This window comes from Rattus norvegicus, chromosome 11 (assembly GCF_021556685.1).
Source record: "Rattus norvegicus strain SHRSP/BbbUtx chromosome 11, alternate assembly SHRSP_T2T, whole genome shotgun sequence".
NCBI lineage: Eukaryota > Metazoa > Chordata > Mammalia > Rodentia > Muridae > Rattus > Rattus norvegicus.
Window position 1 is genome coordinate 43,676,794 of NC_141544.1, and position 22,568 is coordinate 43,699,361.

The following is a 22,568-nucleotide window of genomic DNA, read 5'->3' on the forward strand; positions in this document are numbered from 1 at the left end:
CATTTACAGTTAGGGGAAATAAGCCACAGGCCCCACTAGAACGACAACCCACTGTTTCTGTGCAAAGGCAAGTCAGAGCCTGACTCCTAGCTCACTCAAAGATCTGTTCTAAGTGAGATCTCTAAGCAAACGTCGTATTTGCTGCTCCTGAGTACTGTGCCAGGACACTGCCTGCTAGCTCCGCTATCCAGCAGCTAAGAGGGCACATCCCTCAGCTCCCACCCCATGTCCCAAGAAAACACTTTCTCTCGTCTGTGTTTGGAGACCAGGTCTGCAGTGAAAACTCAAACCTAGCCATGCACCTACCTTGCTCAAGGCTTCTCTGAAGAGCTGAACAAATTCTTCCATCATCTCAGCTGTGTACACGTCTGAATCTTGCCAGATCTCTTTGTCCAGACAGTGGTCAACTGTTTTTAATGCTCTCTTCAAAATGATCGAAATAAGGGATAATGCTGACTGTTTTACAGGTATGCTGTCCAACTAGGAAGAAAAGAGAACTGAAATCATATGTGTCTCTCGGGGACAGCTGTGCTTGACAGGTTCCTGCTGTTCTCGTTACTATTAGGGAAAAGCCAAAGAGTTGACAGGACTCTTTACTGAGAAGTGGTGACCTGGGGACCTTCCCCATAGACATCTATCCTGTCGGAGTCCCATGGTAGACTGCTCTGCACATACTTCTCAGTCAGCCTTCCCTGACAACCACTCAGCTATTACAAATTATCTGCAGTGAGAGCACAGGATCTCTGCCCAGCAGCCACTTAGGACCCATAAGAAGCACTCACATGCAGTAAGATAGTGAGACGTCAAGGAAACATGCCAGCTTGCTTGTGAGGAAAGGTTGCACCTTTATAAAGACTAAGCAACTCTGGTAACTTAGATGAAATCTGCCCACCAAGTTTACATGCTAGACGCCCAGTTCCAAAACGGTGGCAGTGAGAGGTGACAGAATATTTAGGGGGTAGGATTATTGAGTAGGCTTAAGTTGTCCGTTCTCACGGGATGAGTTGATTTCTAGAAGCAAGGGTTGTTGCAAAACCAAAAAACAAACAAAAAAACAAAAACCAAAAATTCTGGGCCAGGGCTGATGGTGCATGCATATAATTCTAGCACCCAGAAGACTGAGGCAGGAGGATCATCATGAGTTGAAGGCCAACCTGACCATCAAGAAATCAAAGAAAAGTAAGCCAGCCCCTCACCATGTGTTCCTGCCCACTCTGCTCACACACTGTAGCCTCTTTGTTCATCCACTGCTACTCATGGCACAGTAAGTGGGGCCTCACTAAAGCCTAAACACACAAGGTCACTCAATCTTGGACTTTTAGCCTCTAAAGTTATGCACAAGTACACAACTTAAAGTGTTGGAATAGCGACAAAGGATGGACACACGGAGACACACACACACACACACACACACACACACACACACACACACACACACCACAGACTTCTGATACCCAGAGTTCTCAGTTAGAGAACAACCAAGAAGAGTGTCAAGGACCTAAGTGACCTCAGAGACTGAGTAATGTTCAAGGACCTGTAGGTCCTATCAGCAAAAACAGGATGGGCCCAGGACACTGTGGTTAAAAAAAAAAAAAAAAAAAAAAAGGAACCCTGAGAATGATGTTTCTGATGGGATATGAGGAATTCTACCAGAGATAAGATATCAATTCTTTTTTTGAAGTTTATTTTGTGTGTGTGGTATGTGTGTCTGAGTGTGAGTATATGCACGTGAATGTAGGTACTTGTAGACATCAGGAGACAGTATCAGAAGTCCTGGAGATACAGGCAGCTGTGAACTGCCCAACATGGGTGCTAGAAACTAAAGTTGGGTCCTCTGGAAGAAAAGCAAGTGCTCTCAGCCACCAAATAAGGATACAAAACTTAAGTATCACTTTTTCCTCCAACACTACCTGAAAATATAATAAGTATCACTTTTTCCTCAAACACTACCCTCAATATAAATGGTCCCCGTAAATCTTAACACCTGGTCCATAAGGCCCTTCAAAGAATTAAGAGATTGATGCTATTTCCAGATATCCTGAATGAGTGAAGTTTTACCACAATACCTTCCCTTCCTAACATTTTCCGGCACCCACACACCCTACAGAAATGTACAGGGTTGGGGTCCCCACAGAATGTTGAAGCAGAGCTGAAGACACCATGCTAGTCACTGCCAGAAGAAATGGCTAACCCCAGGTGCACAGTTGTCCTCGTCAGTGACTTCAAGGCAAAGCTCTGTCTGACAAAACAGTCAGACACCATCAGCAGGTGTTTTTAGGGACCACATGCTGCAGATGGCAGCAGAAGAAAGCTGGGTGTGTATGACTTACCTTTGTTTTCACATTTTAAATTTTATTTTGTGTGTGTGTGAATGTTTTGCCTAAATGCATGTATGTCTGTGCAGCATAGATAGATAGATAGATAGATAGATAGATAGATAGATAGATAGATAGATAGGTAGATCGATCGATCCATGGTATACACATACATACACACAAACAGCAGAGGCCACAAGAGGGCATCTGATCCCCTGAAACTGAAGTCACAGAAGGTTGTAAGCCAATACTTGCTAGGAACTTAACTCAGTTCTCTGACTGAGTCATCTCTTTCCCTGTGACTTACATTTAATGCCTGAGTGAACATGATCTTATTGCACACCAGAGGCACTGTGGTCACCATCACCATCGCCAGGAGCCTTGGCAAGGGGATAAACTCTCTAGTCCAAAAGGCCGGGGAAATCTCTGGCTGGGCCTCATAGATCTACAAAAGGGAAGAAAGAGATTGAGTTATGGATGGAAGAGGTACTAGGTATAAATCCCCCAAATCCATTACCTATCACTACACAACCTGCTAGACCCGGTCCTGCTGCCCCTGACAGGTTACTGACAAACCACTCACTCAATCCCTTTGAAGCTTCATGAAAATCCTTTAGACAGACACTTAACACACAAATGTGCTGCTCAGATGTCAAACGTCAATGAGATGACCAGCCTCACAGTAAACAAGCTACACCATAAGGATTCACACCACACTATAAAACCACACAAGTGCCCCTTCAGCAGCATGGGGCTGGACAGCAATAGAAGCAGCTCCCAGGACAGATGCTGGCACATGGCAGCTTTTCTACACATGGCCAAGGTGAGTGCTTCTCACAGGACTCACAAGGCCTGCACACATGTGCTCTAAGAAAACCATGTATGAATCAAAAGAGCTGGTTTTACAGATAATGCCCAGGACGAGCTGAGGCATAAGCCAACAATCATAGAAATGTACCCAACTGAAGACCATAAGTCTGAGAGAAGGCTGAGCTACATTATGGTCACTGCTAAAGCTGTTTACTTTATTTACAGTTAAGTGTGATCTGCAGATCCAAGATCCACAGCTCTTTGAGTACCAATATGATGTTCAAGTTTCACATAGCAGAGCTGTCTCAGTGAGTAGGAGCACTTGACACATAAGTATATGGACCTTTGCTCAACACCCAGGACTTACATAAAATACCAGGCATGACTGGGCAGCCCCAGGTGTGTGTGGGAAGACACAGGAGGGTCACCATGCCTCCAAAAACCTTGTAGAGGTTGTACAAAATTACAAAATCCACCCCACCCTACCCTACCCCACCCCACTCATGCAAACCTTCCCGGTCACAAGCATTCAGGATGGGATATCTATCTGATCCACACATCACGCAAACATTTTTGTTACAAGTTTTACTGTTCTGTTCAGACTTCACTGATATCAGCCTAAATTGTGACTCCCAAGGATCAGAAATGAGCTCAACTGAATCAAAAGGGAAAATTCCAAATCCAGCTCAGTGAGAAACCAATGCTACCACAGGGTAAGGCCACCAATCGTGTGGTCCACAATACCCCATCCCCGAGACGGGCTTCACTGCACACCCCGGCAGAGCAGATGCCCGCTGGCCCCACCTGCCAGACGCACCCGGCCCACACACCAGCTCTGCTGAGCCCTGTACCTTGTTCAGCAGCTTCACGTTGTTTAGCCAAGTGGACTTCACTCTTGGGAGGAAGGAGAATGTGACCTCCCTGAAGTATTTGGTCAGCAGGTCTGGGCACACCTTCAGGATGCTTACCACGAGTGAGGCCACCAGCTCATCCCCTGCTGCAGTTTTCAAACTCAACAGGAAGTGCAAGAGTGTCAGGTTGCCTCCTCTGTTAGGAACAGAGACAAGACCAGAAAGGTCAGCAAGAGAAGTTCAAATACACTGAGCACTGGAGTCACACGACTCCAGGGTATCCCACAGGTATGCCTTGGCCTGAGGGCACACAAGGGGCTGCAATCTCCCTCCTCTGCTTCTGAATGGCTGAAAAGGTCTCTATTTCACCTCACTTGGCAATTGGAGCCCTAGGGAAGGAATCTTATGGGAAAAGAGCCATGGTGTCCCCAAGTAGGCAAAGTATCTTCAAGTATAAAGTGAAGATGAGGAAAGCCAGGCATGGTAGCACATTCCTGAAACTCAAGCTGTTCAGGAGGCTGAAGTGGGAAGATAGTTTTAAGCATGCAAGCTCTAGACCAGACTGTGCAACAAACAAAAACAAGCAGAAAAACCCTGCTGACATAAAACCTCAAAGGGAAGCACCAACCCAGGATCTCAACAGCTGAAGCTCCTCCAGGGCTCTGTGCTTCATCTGCCCAAAGCCATAAGGCTATTTCCACATCTGCTTAACCCTGGGTAGTTGGAGCATCCAGATGCAATCATGCTTCGCCATCTGCTCTTGACTGGCTTACTAGGTTGCCATACTATGGGCTATCACCTAGCTTTAAAGTCATATTTGGCAGTTATAGTCATTTGTCCTCATCTATAGTCACTTCATTGTCACAACAGCAGTGCTGGGTAGTCACAGAGACTGGCCTATCAATCTTAGTCTACTACTTGGCCCTCACAGAAAAGGCTGCCACCCCTTGCTCTATGCTGGCCCCTTGTCTTCAGTGATTACTTAGGGGACAGCAGCCACCATCCTAGACAATAAGGAGTCTCTGCTTGCTCTTCTCACCAATCAGACTGTGAACAAAGAAATAACTGCATGGTGGTGAAAAGCCACAGAAGCCTGCCACACAAGAGAGGGGCTATTTGAGCAACAAGGATTACCAGGGTGAGCTTCCCTGAAGTGCTGACACTTGTGTGGGAGCAGAAGTAAGGGGGTGAGTGTCATGACTGTCGGGGCCCTGCTTCTAATTCCTCAGTCCTTTCCACTTTGAACAGCAAGCACACTGTCCCCTCAGCTCCTAAACACAACACTTAGTATTTGCCAAAGGTTTTAAAACTCCACATTAACTACAGCGTTTTGCAAACTTATAGCACATCAACTGATGCTCTAATGCTTACTAAGTGACCATCTTTTTTGGGGGCGTAGTAATAAAAGGGAAATTGCTTAAAGGCATGTCAGTAACAGGTTTCTAACAGTTCTAACATTGTACTGAATTCTAAAACCCTAAGTTGCATTTTAACAGGAAAATTAATTCATTCTGATGAGGAAAAAAAGGTTCCAATTAAGTTTTTTAAAAGTTAGGGCTAGAGATATAGCTCAGCAGTAGGGTACTTGCCTAGAATGCTCAAAGCCCTAGAGTTCATTCCTACCACACAGAATAAAATAAAAATAAATAGTAAATAAATAGTAGGGTTGGGGATTTAGCTCAGTTGTAGAGCACTTGCCTAGCAAGCGCAAGGCCCAGGGTTCAATTCTCAGCTTCGAAAAAAAGAAAAAAGAAAAAAAAAAATAGTAAAGGGTGAAATAAATATAGTAAATTAATCAGAATAACCTTAAAACAAATCTATACTCATAGGCAGATTTCCCACCATGCCACCATGCTGAAGGTGTTAGTTATGTCCCTGCAGCTGCTCCAGTTAGCAGTTATAAGTAACTGAATTCTTTTGTGTTTGTTTGTTTGTTTGTTTGTTTGTTTGTTAAGACAGAGTCTCTTTACTATGTAGCTGAGTCTGTCCTGGAACTTACTATGTAGTCCAGGCTAGGCTTGAACTCAAGAGAGCCATCTGCCTCCCAGATGCTAGGATTAAAGACATGCTACCAGGCTAAAGACATACCCAGGCTAAAGTTTTAAAAGAAATGCTATGCAATCAGGAGGAGGGAAATAAAGCACTGAGGAGTAGAAAGCATGCTCATCTTTTATTACTGAACGGAGGTGGGGCAAAACAAATATGGACATATATATTATAGTTATCTGACTACACAAATACATTTAAAAAATTAATTAAAAAAAAAGCATTTTAAAAAAATGTGGGGGGGGGGGGGCAGAGAGATGGCTCAGCGGTTAAGAGCACTGACTGCCCTTTCCGAGGTTCTGAGTTCAATTCCCAGCAACCGCATGGTGGCTCACAACCATCTGTAATGGGATCTGACTCTCTCTTCTGGTGTCTGAAGAGAGTGATGGTGTACTCACATACATAAAATAAACCTTTAAAAAAAAAAGCATTTTTAAAAAAATTAATACCATTAGGCTTGGTCCTCCTTTCCTTACTGATAAAATCTTGTACCTGTGAACAAGGAAATACAAACCTCAAAACTCCACTCTGAAGTCCAACCCAGTGGCAGTACGTTGGAGGAGCAGGGGCTGTTTAGCCATTACATCAATCAGCCTTAGAATCAGATTTTTGCACCCAGTGGAACCTCTGCCACTCACAAGGTAAGTGCCTTGGCCTATGGCTACCTTTCTCTTATGTAAAATTGGGCTAACAGAGCTCAGGGTTGCTATAAAGCCTGTTTCAGCAGGGAGCTCTTTCTCTGATCCTGGGACACTATTGTCTTTATAAATACACACATGCACTACCACTCCCTTGGTAAAGGGACCTTTATCTGTGTGCCTGAATTGCATCTGTGAGCCCTCTGTCTCCAAGGGCACTGATAGATACAGACTCTCCAAATCTCCCCTAAATGAGTTCAGCCAGGTCCATGATTCTGACTTGAAGCACTACAATATCCATCATTTAGCTGGTTTCCACTGGACAGTCAGGATGTACCAACCTTTAGGAAACACACACACGCACGCACGCACGCACGCACGCACGCACGCACGCACGCACGCACGCACGCACGCACGCACGTTCCCAGATCAATGCACTCACCTGCCAGAAGTCCCCAAAGAGGCGTCATAAAAACTAATCCCATGCTTTCGAGAACAGCAGAGGTCTATCAGGAAGTTATGAACGAGGTCCCTCACCATGGCTTTCCCTGCCTCTTCAGCAGACATCTAGAAGGGGTTAATAAACTATCAATTCCAAGGTCCTTAGTGACAGCTACAGAATAAAAACTGGGCAATAACACTTGATGTTGTAACTAGGGATGTACTTTAAATCAAATACTTGAGATCAATTCAATAGCAAACAAGCAAACCCCAGGCAATAGATACACACTGATCAGGACCAAGGAACACTCCTAAGAAGATTCAGCTTGTACGTTTAAACTTTAAAAGGTTAAAAATGACTTGATTTGTCTTGTGCTTTTGAATAAAAGCCCACAATTATGATTGCCTTTGTTGGCTTGTGGGATTCCTGGTGAGGAACATACAACAATGTTTAAAGCAGAAGAACAAGGACAAGATGGAAGGAAGCCAAAGTAGGCTCTCAAGATGGCCATCAACTTAGCAGTGACACTGAGCCCAGCCCTTACCAGGCTAGCAGAGCCCACATTCAGAAGCATTCAATGAAAACCAAAATGAAAGCTAGGCTTTCGCCAATGGGAGGGTGCAGCTTTAATTTAGCTCATGAATTAATCACAACATAAGCAAAATGTGAGGTCTTCTGGACAGAATTCTGAAATAAGAAAGTTATACTGCAAAAGCTAGATATCATAAAAAGGAAAAGAGCCAAGGGAAGAGGAGGAAGCGGCAGCCCGGAGGAGCCCTACAAACCTACCAGTCAGGTACTGCAGGGCCAGGCAGAGTGCCACTCCACCACGAGATAATTATTTTCTCATTAAAAACAAAAGGAGTATTACTCATTGTTCCAAGACCAGAATAAAAATCTTACAGGAATTGCATTATACCTGGCAAAGAATTAATTTAACTCTATGAATATAAGTCAGAATAGATCAGATGGTGTTCCCTTAGAGGTCTGAGGCAGGGCACAGAAGTTTGCTTATCCTGACTGTGAGGTCATACAAGAACAAAGCTAAGAGAAACCCTGGACTCACCTCCGTACTCTCTGGGTTCTCTGGAACAATATCTGAGACCCCGTTCCAGTTGTAGAGGGCAGCTATATGGTTCAGAAGCTGCCCAGTAAAGAAACGAACCTTCTGGGTTTTTGTGATGTTTTTATTGTGAATCACCTGGATACAGTAAGACAAGAAAGAAAAACGGAAGTCAATCATATCTATGTTCTACTACTATGAAAGTACGCATGCCAGGAGAAGATAATTTACCAAAGAAAAATAGAAATAGAGACTCTGTGGAATTCCCATGAATCTTAGACTACCCATTTAGTATTTTGGTGTGTTTCTTTTTAAGCCCCTCCTACCTACACCCACAATGCACACTGATCATATTTATTTATGGTTTGGATGTTTCTTTTATTTACACAGTTTAGCTTTGTTAAGAGCATCATTTTGAAGAGCTAAATGCCCTCCAGTGCTCTGACTGGTCCATAACTAATGCCATGGTTCCTGCAGTGTGTGTATTAAGTGATCCCACACTCCGCTATTCCCTGTAAAGGCACGACCAGCTTCTGGCTACAAGTTTCTTTGTTTTTTGTTTTTTAAGCACATTTCTGTCTAGGGGGCAGGCATTGGTTCTTATATATAGGACCTACATCAAGATCTCAGCCCAATCCAGGGCTACCCTGTTACTGTGGTTCAGGAAATTGTATTCCAAATGCATCCTTGGGTGGTTTGAACACATAATACAATGAACCCACCGTAAGCTCAGGTATAAACATGTAAATACACACCAGACTCTGACGCAGCATGCCTCGAGGCTCAGCACTTTCTCCAAGAAAGCCCTCACTTCTGCTCATCTTTGCTAGCTGGGTACTACTGTACTAAGTTCATAGTACTTTAGGTTAAGGGTTTCTCAACCTCTATCCTGGGAGCTGTCCTGAAGGATGTGTTCCAACATTGTTGGTCTCATCCACAAGGGACTAGTGGGACCATCCCACCATGACAATCAAAACTATCTCTTCAGATGTCTTCAAGTGCTCTCCCCTAGAGGAGAATGGGTCAGTCACCCTTAGTGAGAATCGCTGACATAAACACTACCTGATATGTCAGCCATGCTTCTTAGCCTGTTTTAAAGCATTGGATTCTAACTTTTCATTTCAGAGGGTCAGTTTGTTCACTGACCACTGAAAGTATCTGCATATAAAATCCATGATCCTTTTTACCAAGTTTAAAAATGTCTCTTAAGATAACTGAAAAGGGCAGAATATGCAACATGACTCAAATAACACTTGGGCATGTCTGTAAAGTATCACTTGTAAGTTACAGTCCGAAATACTGCAGCTGAGTCCCCATGGACTGCAGGCTGACAGCTTTTCTCTCAGTAGCAAAAGGATCAGGCTGCTTGAGCTCTAGCTCTTCCTTAACCCCGCAGCCCCAAAACTAACTCCCCACCAATCCAAAGTGTAAGCCTAAGCAGCTCTTGTCCAAATGACCGCACTATAAGCTGAGTCCTGAAACACCCTGGGTGTGAGGGTGGGGCTGGCCTTCACGCTTTCTCAGAGACATACCAGACACTAGACAGTAGGCATGTACCTTTGTTTTCAGAGTGGACAACAAAATGTTGATAGTAGAAATCTTATCTTCCTTTATGCCTGAGCTGAAAATGCAGGGGATGAACTCTGAAAATAAATGTTGCAAAGAATTAAAGTCAATGGTACTTTCAAATGTAGAGCAAATAACGCCACCCCGATTCAGGTTCTGCACCAATTATACAAGTTTTCAACAGTAAACCGGCTCCATGGCACAGGGAGTCAAGGGCATCTCAGGGTGAAATGACCACGGAAATCCCCACTTCCTGTTTCCTTACATGAAGTAAAGGCAACATGGAGCTGGGAGGATAGGGTGAGCTCAGAGAAGCTTAGGGTGCTCGTGGGTTCTGAACAGCACAGTGCAGAGGGCAGTAGTCTGCCCTTCTCTCTGACTTGCCCCTTTCCTCTACAAGAAGACAGCTACAGACCTAGAGGTGACACGGCAGAGTGCTCACCAATCAGCTCCCTGGCTCCAGCAAGTCTACAAAGACAACGCATTCTGTTTCTTTAAGTCAAAGTATAAATTTCAAGTCAACCATAATCCTCTACTCACCAGCAAACACCGTGCCATCCGAGTTGACTGTTGGTTTCTGCCACATGCGCTGTCTGACGTTCAGGCTGTTCTACACTCACCCGCCTGTCACTCACTCACTCACTCAGTGTGCACTGACACCCAGTACCCCACTGGCTCACCTCAGCCCTGCTAATGGTTAGGTGGAGGAAGATGAAGGCTGGTAGTGAGCTTGCCTCCTCACTATGACTTAGTCAGGGATCCAGCCCACGGGATGGTGCTGTTACATCCATCTCTCTCTACTTCTGACCATGGATTCAGTGTCACCCTTGCCCTTCCTTGCCTTCAGTGTTCCCTAAAATAAGGCAAGCCCAAGCAAACCCCTCCGTCCATCCTATCCTTAAGTTGCTTCTGTAGGTACCTGTTACAGCAAAAAGAAAAGTCCCTAATGCAGACCTTATGCAAACAGTCTATCTCCTCCTGTCATGCGCTGCCCAATAGCAACGGCGCCCCCACACAACCCAGCCCAGGCTGGCACGTACAGTCTCCTTCCCCTCGCACCCTCACCTGCAGCATGAAGCTCAGTTCCCCTGTCCCGGCTGAGACAGAAGAGTTAGTCACCAGCCACTTAGGCTCCAGTACATGGGGATTCCCCTAAGGACTCAGCCCAGGACATAAGGGTATGACTCTGGACCTCTGACAACTGCCACATGCTACCATAGGATAAAACACTAATGCTCCTAACAATGTAGACAAGCTTTGTTCTAAGGAGGCAGTCACCAGAAGGTGGTCAAACTGAAGCTCCCTGGTGCCTTCGTATCCTGATAACATGGAGTACAGCCATGATGGCCATTAATGTATCTGTCTATGTTACTTATCATAATGCAGGGAATCAAACTCCTTGTTATGTTAGGTAAGTGCTATACAACTGAGCTACAGCCCAACCCCTTATACTTTTTTTTTTTAATGCAATTACTGGGGCTGGAGGGATGACTCAGTGGTTAGGATCAGGAGCTCTTCCAGAGGACCCAGGTTTGATTCCCAGCACCCATATTAACAGATCAAAATTGTTTATTTTGTTTTTTGTTTTTTTTTTTTTTGGTTCTTTTTTTTTTTTTCTGAGCTGGGGACCGAACCCAGGGCCTTGCGCATCCTAGGCAAGCGCTCTGCCACTGAGCCAAATCCCCAACCCTCAAAATTGTTTATAACTCCAGTCCTAGGAGATCTGATGCCCTCTTCTGTCCTCTATAGGTGCCACAAGCATGTGGTATATAGATACAAACAGGGAAAACACCCATATACATTAAATAATTAAAAATTAAAAATACAAGTACCAAAGAGAATCAGGGCTGTGAATCTGTGTGCTTTGGAACGAAAGCCATAAAGCTTCCTGTCAGCCACTCAAGGCTGTGCTCAGCATTCCAGATAAGTGCTAGCAGCACACGACTGCTCACAGCCTTGCCCCAAACACCTGCTCTGAGCACTACAGCTAGAGGCTGCAGGCGCTTTTGGAAGAAACACTCGAGTAGGCTTCTCTGACAAGGGACAAGGGACTCACTCCTACCTTTTATCTCCAGCACTTGCCCTATAGTGTTGTCATCACCTGCAATGAGGAAGGAAAGGGCAAACTGGATATAGGCCAGCCGTACGTCATGCACTCCCTGTAGGACAAAGGAGACTCACATGTCACATCAGCCATTACAGAAAAGAACACAGAAGGCCCGTATGCCTCTCAGCTCAGTGCCAACAGCTGCCTGGCCTTACCTCAAGCACTGACTGGCATGTGATTCCTCGTGCTTTACGGAAAGCACATTCTCTCTGCACCCCAGCTCTGTGGGTCTTCTCTGCTTCCTTCTGTCTAAGTCCGTTCTCAATGGAAACATATGGCTGAAAACAGCTGTGCCCCTCCCCTGACTTAGGACATAGCTTCTTCAGTTCACTCTGGGACAGGGCCAAAGAACCTTAGCCCTGCTGGAATCCATCCCCTCTTGCTTGCTAATGCAAACAATCTATTGTGTTTTAGAAAAGCCAGAGATAATAGAGACACGGTGCTGCTTTTGATGAGAGGCCAATGTGGTGATATCTGGTTTTTATTAGGCATAGTAAATAAGTTACTACATCACACTGAAAACAAAAGTGCAGATGATGCTTCATGTTACAAAGGCATGGACATCCCAGGTCACAGCTTACAGGCACTGGCATGACCATGGGAGGCGGGCACAAAGGCCATGACTACCAGCCATACTTCTGGAGAAGTCCTGAGCCATCTCATCAGCTCTCCCTCCCAGCATTAAGATACATTCGTCTCAACACAAGGAAGTGAAGGCCCGGGTCACCACAGCTGCTGCAGCGCTGGAATGTGTACTTAGAGCCTCCAGCACTCAGACGGAAAACCTTTCCAATTCCCAGTTATTCCCGGAGTTGAATGCATTGCAAGAATTAAGTTAATAGGATAGAAAGCGTGGTCTTGAACCTGGCAACACCAAGAAGTCAGCATCCCTGCCTTCCAGACCACCCTGGCCCACTTAATAGTAACAGAAGAGGTGGCGGCAGTCATTGTGACTGGTGATGACAATGGCGGTAGGCATGATGGCGAACACTGAATCACTGTCATCTTCTTCAGATCTCGACAGTCATGTGGGTGGGGGCACTCACACTTTGCAAATGAGTTAGAAAAAGACTTCCCCTCCCCCACCCTTTCCCCTTCCACTGAAGTAGTCTGGGGCCTGGGATTCTAATCCTCATTTCTGTCACTTTAGAATCTTCTAGACTATGAGTACATAGTAGACCTGGACAAGATCTTCCTGTAACATCTTCCCACAAAGAATGTCTAAATGAAAAGGAATCTGATTACCATCTATTGGTCCCTATCCTAGATCCCCCAACCAACCCCAAATCCCAGGTCTGACACACTGCAGAGAAACTAGACTGAGACAAGGGCACCCGCCCTCCTAGGCCAGCCACCACAGACCTCCGTCTCCAGACTACTCTTCAAATCACCTCACTCCCACTGAACAGCTGTGCCTACTCCTCATTCCTACCCTATGGCCTCACAGGGGTGCCATCCCTCGACTTCTCTAAACTTGTTCTGAAGAGTACTTTCTAAAATAGACTGAAACATTTGGCAAAGCTGATATTTGGTACAAGATTTTAACAATGCTTTCTTTGGCTGCATGAACAGAGACATGATCTACTTTCTTCTAAAACATTAAAATATATTTACAAAACAGAAATGATTCTCCACCTCCAACCTTCCTTTATTTCAGGGTATGAAATAAAGAAGGGGAAACTCAAACGCTCGAGATATTTAAAGACACCGACGAACCTATTAACCAAATACAACAAACATATGGACCTTGTTTAGACCCAGGCTTAGACCAAGAGTATAAAATGTTTTTGAGACTGGAAGACCCAAGGACCAAACTGGCTGTCCACTGAGAAAGTATTAAAGGTGACAGTGTCATAATGCCATTGCGGTTTCGTTTTTAAAGACACTCTTCTGCTAAGAGTACATGCTGAAATATTTATACTGAAATATGAGTCTCTTCTGAGACTTGCTGTAAAAGTCAACTGAAATGGTGGGATGTTATTAAGTGGGTGAAGGCGGCTGATGCCAGCTGAAGCTGGAACGTGGGGTCCTTGTGCTGCTCTATTTTTAATGCCTCTGACTTTTGAAAAACCTTAATGTCACTGACCACAATATACCTAAGGGAGCTTATGCAGCTCACACAAGGAAAGTATAAGCACTTGCAGTGGGACAGAGCCTTCCACTTTACAGAGTCCAGGGGTAAAACAGCATCCCCTGGGAGCCTGGGTGGAGCAGCTGCTGTAGCCAGGGTTTGAGAGGGAAAGCCCTAGTGGGCCTGGGCAGCCTGGATACATCAGACAGCATGGATAACTCTTTTGACTATAAGTGTATTTCATGTTCAAAGCCTTATCCGCTGATGGGAGTCTGTTGACGTGCTAATAAAGTCTAGCATCTAAGGAACACTGAGACCTGGACTTTCTTCCCTCAGACACTGCCATCTTTGTAATTCTATAAGCCCTTAATACCAGGCTAGTCTTGAAGAGCCATAAAATTTATGGCATTATTATGAACCCATCAGACTACTTCCTAACAATTAAGAAGTTTAATCGCCAGGCATACTAGGACAAGGGCTAGCCTACTGTTCATTTTTTCACACAGGAGATGCACAGAACAGTCTTCCACTTCACCCAGGGTGTGATATGTGTACACTGTGCTCTATCCTCAGAGGAAAGCACTCAGGCCTTGGCTGTGCACAGTGTTGAGCACCATTAGGAGTTGATCTGGCACGCAGGAACAGGTGCTATCAAGACCCATGACTGACCCTGTGCTGGGAGCTTAGACATCTTTGTTGTGTTTTCTTCTCCAAACCCAAGTGTTACCTCTAGAGCTACCCATGAACTCCTGCAAGCTCCGGAACTCCAAGCATTCCTGCTCCCATTCTCACTGGTTAGTTCAGCCTCTACCCACTGAAGGCTATAACTGAGAAGCCAATGTCAGTTAGCACAGAGCCCCAGGAGCTTAGAGTTGCAAAGGATTTCCCTAAAGGGGGCAGAACGGAAAAAAGAGGACAGGGATGCTGTATAAACTCACAGCTGTGAGGCAGAGAGGGGCTCTCCTATTCACTCGGAAGAGAGATAAGCCTATCCACTTAGGCCAAGAACAAAGCCTCTGAGACAACCTCATACCGGATAGGTCCAGATCCTCCTCAGAGGACCGAGTTGTTCAGGTTCTGTTGAGTCACTGGCCCCATCAGAGGCAGACTGGAGGGGATGTGGGGTGAGAGAAAGGCTGCTGCCCTACTCAAAGGCATGAACTTCTGCAGCTGTGTGAGGACCAAGGGAAGAGAGAAGGAAAAACCACCACCAAAGCCTCCCAAAGGGAATGGAGCTGTGGACAACCACGGTGACACTGGGGGTTCTCACCTTTGAATCCCTCTTGGTTACCAGGGCATACAAGGCTTTTTTATTCAAATCAAAACAGCTGCACACATCTCTGGCAGCTTCAGGGCCCTGGGTCACCACAGCAGTCATCAGGTCCAGGCAGGCTCGAGCCATCCTGCATAGGGACAGGAAACCAAGGATCAGGCCCAGGGGCAGCACTGTCAGGGAGCCCAGCGCACACCTTGCTGTAGGATTTGCTACCCAAAACCAGAAACGAGAAAGCCTGAATGTCCTTCTCTTTCAGGTTTCTTTTAAAGCATAACCAAAACTTTAAAAGAAACTAAAAAGCCAAGGAAAGATTATAATACAGAAGTGAAAAAATTATTATTAATATTATTATTATTTGAGACAGATTCACTGTGTATGTAGCTTTGGCTGAAATGGAACTCACTATGTAGAGACCAGGCTGGCCCTGAACTCACAGATATCTGCTTGCCTTTGCCTCTTGAATTCTGGGATTAAGGCTACCATGCCCAGTACTAAAGACAAAAATTTTATCTCTCAAGTAACCATCAGTGACAGTCACTGTGTTTTGGGGACATAAAGGACAACTTTAAAGAGGTGTCTCCAACAGTGCCCTCTTGGCAGCCTTCTTCTCTGAGCTTGCCAGAACTGGTGGCTCCATGCAAGACACTGTTCTAGATGCTGGAAAATAAGATCCATGATCCTCTGCACACGTATTAGGGAAGAAGTCAATAGATATAGACCATTGTGTCAAGTGCACAGGTACTGTCTACATGAAGAAAACCGAAGTGGGACATGGAGACAGAAAAGGACAGTAGGATTGTTACCTGCCTAAGAAGGTCAGTGACAACCATACAGGCCTTTCTTCTGCAAAGTATTGAGGAAGACATAGACCATGACTACTTGAGAAAAGAACCATCTGGGCAGAACAGGCTATGCAAGTCAAGGTTGAGTCCCAGGACAGTGGAGAGAGCAGGCTAGAGCAGAAGGGACACTTGGTGTAAGAAGTCAGCCATGGTCCCTGTTGGTCCCTGCTGAAAAATCTTGGTAAAAGTCAACGTAAAGGCTGGTCATGGGCCACACGGCAGATGGCTCACCTGTAACCAGATGCATACAGGGATTCACAGAGGAGCTTCATGTGGTTGTTCAGAAGCTTCTTCACAATGTTGGTGCCCACCACGTGGAAATGTGTAAGATCACTGGCTGTCCTCAGTAATATGGCCTCAAAAGCTTGAAATATTAACAGCACCTGCAAAGGCAGAATTGAACCCTGTCAATCATTTCATCCTTGACTTAGCTAGAGTTATGACATTAGTCCTTCCCCAGATCCTGAGCCAAAATAACGAGAGGGAAGTAGGCAAGCGTGTACCAGCCTTACACAGCAAGACCCAGGCTCTGATTTAGAAACAGACAAGAGGCTGCTTAGTTTTACAAGACAAAAGCAAAGGACAAAACTTTGAGTATGAAATTCAGTGCTCTGAAGACATTCAGTTCTACAAAAGTCCAGTTCCATATGTGTTCTGCGTCTGTAACACATAGCATTTCCCTCGTTAAAGCAAACCTCGTGTACTGTAAGAATCTATAATCCCGGGGCTGTACTGTAAGAATCTATAGTCCCGGGGCTGTACTGTAAGAATCTATAATCCCGGGGCTGTACTGTGAGAATCTATAATCCCGGGGCTGGAAAGATGGCTCAGCAGCTGAAAGAATTGGCTGCTCGTGCGGAAAACCTGGGTTCAGTTCCCAGCACCCACATGGTAGCTCACAACTGTCTGTAACCAAGTTCCAGGGGACTCACTGCCTTCTTCTAGCCTCTGTGGCAACAAGCATGCATATGGTGTACACATATACATACATACATATATACATACATACATACATACATACACACACACACACACACACACACACTGATAAGCAAAACCTCACACACATAAAAATAAATGAATAAACATTTTTTAAAAATCTTGACTTATGACATTATTTATAAACTATTGAAGGGAAGTTGCATTTCCAACAAAGGCCACAGAAGCAAAGCACTGGAGTAAGAGATCACTTTCTGAAGGAAGCTGGTACTGACCAAGATATGGACAGCACACCTGGCAAAGCTCACTGCTACACAACACTGACTTCTTGTCATCATGCAAGTAAGAGACAACCTACTTCACTCTCGGGTCGCTTCTCTCCACTCAGGAGCTGGAAAATTTCTGCACACTCCATGGAAATCTTGATGTAGCCCTCGACAACATCGCACATGTCTTCCTGTGGCAGCTGCTTGGCAGCAGAGACGAAGGCTTCCAAAGCTGAAATAAGAGTTAAGAGATCAAGGGGACAGTCTCCTCAGAAACCAGGGCAGCTACTACGACACCACACTTTCCTTCTCCAGTGTCTCCCACACACCTCTAATGTACTCAAAGAGGCGAAGAACCCCTGAACTGAGGGTTCATGTTAAGGCTGTAACTCCTACAAAACTATCTGAAGACAGCACTTCTAAGAGACAAGGATGAGTGAGGTCATCAGGTTGATGGCCCAGGTCCATAGGATTGATGTCCTAGTAATAAGGGACACCAGAGAGACCTTGGAAGAGGCGAGGTCATATGAGGACACAGCGAGAGGCAACTGTGTGAGTTCAGGGAGAACCTTCATGTACATGACACTGGGCTCATTCTACCTAGAACTGCAAGAACATAAATGTTTAGCATCTAGTATACAGTCTTTAGTTACAGCAGCCCCGGGCAGATGAACCTACGTGTACATTATAAAAACACTCAAATGAGCCCAGTGTAAGAAAGAAGCTGGGGGTGAGTGAACTCCTGCTGCAATCCTGGCTCTGGCCCTAGAAGGGGACTTGATTCTGCAGGTGAGAGCCATAAACTGTTAAGAGCCAGCTACGCCTTGGACAGCAGCTCTATGTGGCTGACTCAAGCCGTTCTGTAACATCTGGTCAGGTATGAGGATCAAGGAGCAAGGCCGGGCACTATGAACACATCAAGTAAGGACATACCAATTAAAAACATGTTTGTGGGCTGGGGATTTAGCTCAGTGGTAGAGCGCTTACCTAGGAAGCGCAAGGCCCTGGGTTCGGTCCCCAGCTCCGAAAAAAAGAACCAAAAAAAAAAAAAAAAAAAAAAAAACATGTTTGTGGCAAACACCTGGACCCACATCCTGGAGTGGCCACCTATTAGCTCCATGGTGGTGGGCAAATCACTGAATGCTGAGTTCTGATACCTTATCTAGAACATGAGCAGGAGCAGGAACCCACCTAACAGGGCTTATACAAAGTTTAATTCTGGTATTGCATACGGCACAAAGGAAGCCCTTCAAAGCCAGCTGCATTTAGGTGGCATCTGCTCACATTCTGGCCTCTGCTAACCTCGCTAACCTCACAACGCCTTTCCCAACTTCACTTTATAGTGAGGGAAGCATTTCCCCTGCAACTGTACTCGCTCCTTAAACATTCTCAAGTGGTGCTGCTGCCCTAGGCACTGCAGCACAGCCCAGAGAAATAGTAAGCAAGGGCCATGGCACCTGAGAGAGGTGGTTCAGTGTCACAGTGGCTCTATCCCTCAGGTCTCCAAGAGTCACTCACAATACCTACCCCTCTTCCAGACAGCAAGCTTAGAATCCGAGAAACAGTAAGGCCTGCCACTGCAGAGAGAGTAGTGCTAATACTTCCTTAAAGAAGCACTTGCCACGCTCTAAAACTCTAGGTAGCGCAGGATACTGTAAAGTGGGAACTGCTGATCCATCATTACACCTGCCAGCTCTACAGCCATCTTTCATTCACTACTGACTGAGCTCTTACCACACAGCAGACCTGGGACGTGCTGGTGAATGAATTGGAAAAGGTCTCCACCAACACGGTACAACCAATGGAATGCAGAGGTACACAGATATGTATTCTGGACCTACCAGTCACTTAGTAGATACACACCACACACACGAGGGGGAAGAAAAGGTTGTTAAGACGTTATAACTGTACAATGTGATTTTGACCAGGGCCTGGGGAGGTGTCTCTGTGGTTGCACCTAATGCTAAAAGAATGAGTTGGGGCAGGGTGAGACAGTGCTTCAAGTTATTGATGTGAAAAGTCACAGGCAAGGGGGAACAGGGTGTGAGTAGGTACAAGGGGATGGATGGTATTTGGGATGGGGAGGAGGTCTGAGACAGAGACAAATGAGTAGGAAGGCGAGATGAACTAGTGGGGGTGACGACTTTGGCTATTAGTAGGATCACACCAAAGGACGCCCTGAAAGGAGTGACATGAGCAGACTGGCCGTTTTAAAGATCACCTCATACTGCGTGTATGATGGGATGCAAGGAAACAAATGTACGGAAAAGACCAAGCCTGGCAGCTCTGGCCATCACTACAGAAAGACTAATGGTGCCTGGATGAGAGTGACTATGGAGGACCACCGAGTCAAGGGGTGACTGAGGCACAAGGAGGGCTCTGGAGAAACATTTAGGTGACTGGACCTGCCTGGCACTGCAATGAGGAACGGGTAACATTTAACCGGCACTGGAGAAGGGCAAACATTTTCAAAAACTGGACTTAGGCAGATCCTTGTTGACCTAGAATTCTGACTCACCGATCATCACTTTAATGCTGACACTGGTCAGCTGAGCATCCTCTGCAATTGAACCCAAAGCTCCTCTCCACTACACCAAGGGAACAGCAGTAGCCACCAAAGATTCCTAACACACACCCACCAATCCATCCTTGATAGTATTTCCATGACAGGAACTCAGTGTGTGCCAAGGAGGAGGGAAGGGAGAAAAAAAATCCTGAAATTACATTCAAATAAAAATCTCCAAATTCCCACATTTACCCACAGACTTCAGCTTTGCAACATCCTTCAATCACTTCACTAATCATGTGCCCATCAACGTAGCTGTCCTGAAATGCAGACAGAAGCTTCTCAGGAACCAAGCTAGCTCTCTTCTGCCAGAGAGGCTCCTCTCCCCACACCATTCCACAACTCTTGACAACCTGCTTCCTTGGGGAAGCCTTCTTTGACTTTACAGATCAAGGCCCCAGGCCCCTTAGGCACAATGGACACCAGGCTCCTTTGGAAGACTTTGACTATGTGACTTCTGCTTTCCCAAACTATCAGACTCAAAAAGGCAAGACCTGTGCCAGGATTTATTCACCCATTCTGTCTCTACCTAGCAAATTGAGGCTGTGATTAAATATCAAATAAATGCGCGGGGCGCTAAATTCTGTGCTAACAAAGGCATCCTCTTCCAAGCAAACTACCAAGGCTAGGCACCAAATGTTTAAAAATAAAAATTGTAAGAAAAGATTAGTTGAGAATACTTTTTGAGTCAGGGTCTCACTATAGTGTTTATAGAGTCCCTTGGTTGTGAGTTAGCCTGGGGTAGTTCAGGGAGACAGACAGCTTACTCTTCTTGGGGCTGTCAACAGCAGCAGTCAGGAGTGCCAACACTGACACTGTCCAGACAGCACCAATTCTATCCTTAATCTTCTAGTAATTCCAGTGTAGGAAGTCAAGGTGTACTTGGTCTGGAACTTGTTAGGTAGATAAGGCTGGCCTCCGACTCACGAGATCCTCCTGCCTCTGCCTCCTTCTCAAGGGCTGGATTAAAGGCATGTACCATCAAGCCCTGTGATAGCTTATTAACTTAGTAATTTTGTTAACCTGAGAGAAATATAGTTCACTGTCTTGTTTTACCACAGCGTCGACGTCGGAACACGGTAACAGGTTCAACTGTAGTTGACAACCAATGTACCCCTTACACGATTATAAGTAGTTGTGACCTGTAGTCACACTCTGCCTAGAGTGAAATTAATTAAATTACAGAATCTGGTCCATCTCAGTCACCGGTCCCCGGACAATCCTAGTCACTTGACAAGGAGTGGTAGGTCCTTATGGAACTTGTTACACGTGACATCTGGCATTATCAGGGTTGACAGTTGGTTTGCAAGTGCCTATGGGAACGGCTACTGACAGCTCACGCAAGCTGTCTCACTGAACCATTCTAGACTAACTCAGAGCCAGGGCTCGGTAAACGCTTGCAGTGTTACTTTCCTGATAGCCGAGAGGTTTTGGAGGTGTCTAGGGGTCGCTGCCCGGAAGAGAAACGCGTGGCCGCAAAAGCACAGACATGCAGTCCTGGGGACCCTGTACGCTCAATCGTCGGAGCCTCTGTTTTCCCGGAGGCGTGGCTGTGACGGTTACAGTCCCGAAGCTGAGTTTGGTTCTGTCTCCTCCCGGCCCGCCGCTCTCACTCACCGGGTCCAGGGCCCTGCGCATCCTTCAGCTGGGTTTTGAACCGCACGCCAGTGAACTCCTCTGCTCGAGTTCGCTTGGATGTGCCCGCGGGGGACGCCGCGCCGCCAGGGCTCTCTGAGGCCTTCCTCTTGGGGACCCCCATGGTCCAAACCACCGGCCCAGAAAAACGGCGCCCTCGGAAAACCCACGCGACCGGAAACACTGGCAGCAAGGAAGGGGCGGGACTGGAGGAAAAGGCGGGGCCTGAGAGGGGAAGCCGGTAAAAGAGCCAGTCTTCCGGTGAGAAAGAGCGAAAGGGGTGGGGCCATCTGAAAGGGGCATGGAGAAGGTAGAACACCTGGGGGCGGGGTCTTTGGGAGGCGTGTCTCTGGGCGGGTTTGGGCGTGGTTTGGTGCCGGGGCGGGGCCTGGAGGGCCTGGGATTTCCCCACTAGCTCTCCGCAAAGAAAAATCACCTCTGGAAAGACTTTCACGCCCTTAGCTGCAACAATCTAGGGCGGATCGATCAATGCACTTCTCCTGTCCCAGCGGCGCTGTTGGGGTCCCTGAGCGGGAAGAACTCTCAGATGCTTCCCGAAGGCCACTTCCAGACGACTACAAGAGCAGCACAAAAAGCTCAGATTTTTTAAGCTCTCTGGGCACCTTAATTTTGTCCTTTGAACAACTTCATGGGATTAATACTTCCTCAGTTCAATCCCCATGCGTGTAGACCGGGTGATTTCACGAGGGCCTGACATCAGGTGGACTTACTGCTTGAGAATGTGGGTCCCAGGCTGATCAGGTGTCCTTAACTCTAGCCAGAAGGCCTAGGCTGGTTAGATGTGACTTCGAATAACCTCCATTCCAGGTTCCCCAAGCTTAGATGCATTCCTTCCTGTGGTGCTGAAGGCCATGGGAGATCAAAGAAAGTAAACATTTAGAAAAAAACCCTGGGACAGTGTCCACGTCTCAGCACCCTCATTAAAAAGGACACAACAAAGTCTGCTCTCCCCAAACCTGGGCGGGAGAACAGCAAGTAATGTAATGTTTAAAGAACTGCTTTTGGTTTCGGTCCCCAGCTCCGGAAAAAAAAGAACCAAAAAAAAAAAAAAAAAAAAAAAAAAAAAGAACTGCTTTAAGGGGACAGAGAGTACCATAAGGATTCTTTTATTGGT

The 22,568-nt window shown here is 46.1% G+C and overlaps 1 protein-coding gene across 2 annotated transcripts in view; it reads right to left on the reverse strand.

Moving 5' to 3' along the window:
• Urb1 (URB1 ribosome biogenesis factor) overlaps nucleotides 1-21,601 on the reverse strand; it is a 60,757-nt gene extending 39,156 nt beyond the window's left edge. Inside the window, 11 exon segments of one of the 2 annotated variants that reach the window (NM_001191661.1) lie at nucleotides 307-480; nucleotides 2,623-2,760; nucleotides 3,977-4,172; nucleotides 7,103-7,227; nucleotides 8,169-8,303; nucleotides 9,723-9,808; nucleotides 11,794-11,890; nucleotides 15,180-15,312; nucleotides 16,259-16,410; nucleotides 17,325-17,464; nucleotides 21,416-21,557. In NM_001191661.1, the coding sequence (NP_001178590.1) occupies nucleotides 307-480; nucleotides 2,623-2,760; nucleotides 3,977-4,172; nucleotides 7,103-7,227; nucleotides 8,169-8,303; nucleotides 9,723-9,808; nucleotides 11,794-11,890; nucleotides 15,180-15,312; nucleotides 16,259-16,410; nucleotides 17,325-17,464; nucleotides 21,416-21,557 (1,518 nt within the window). 2 annotated transcript variants of the gene reach the window in all.
• Between the last annotated feature and the right edge of the window lie 967 nt (nucleotides 21,602-22,568).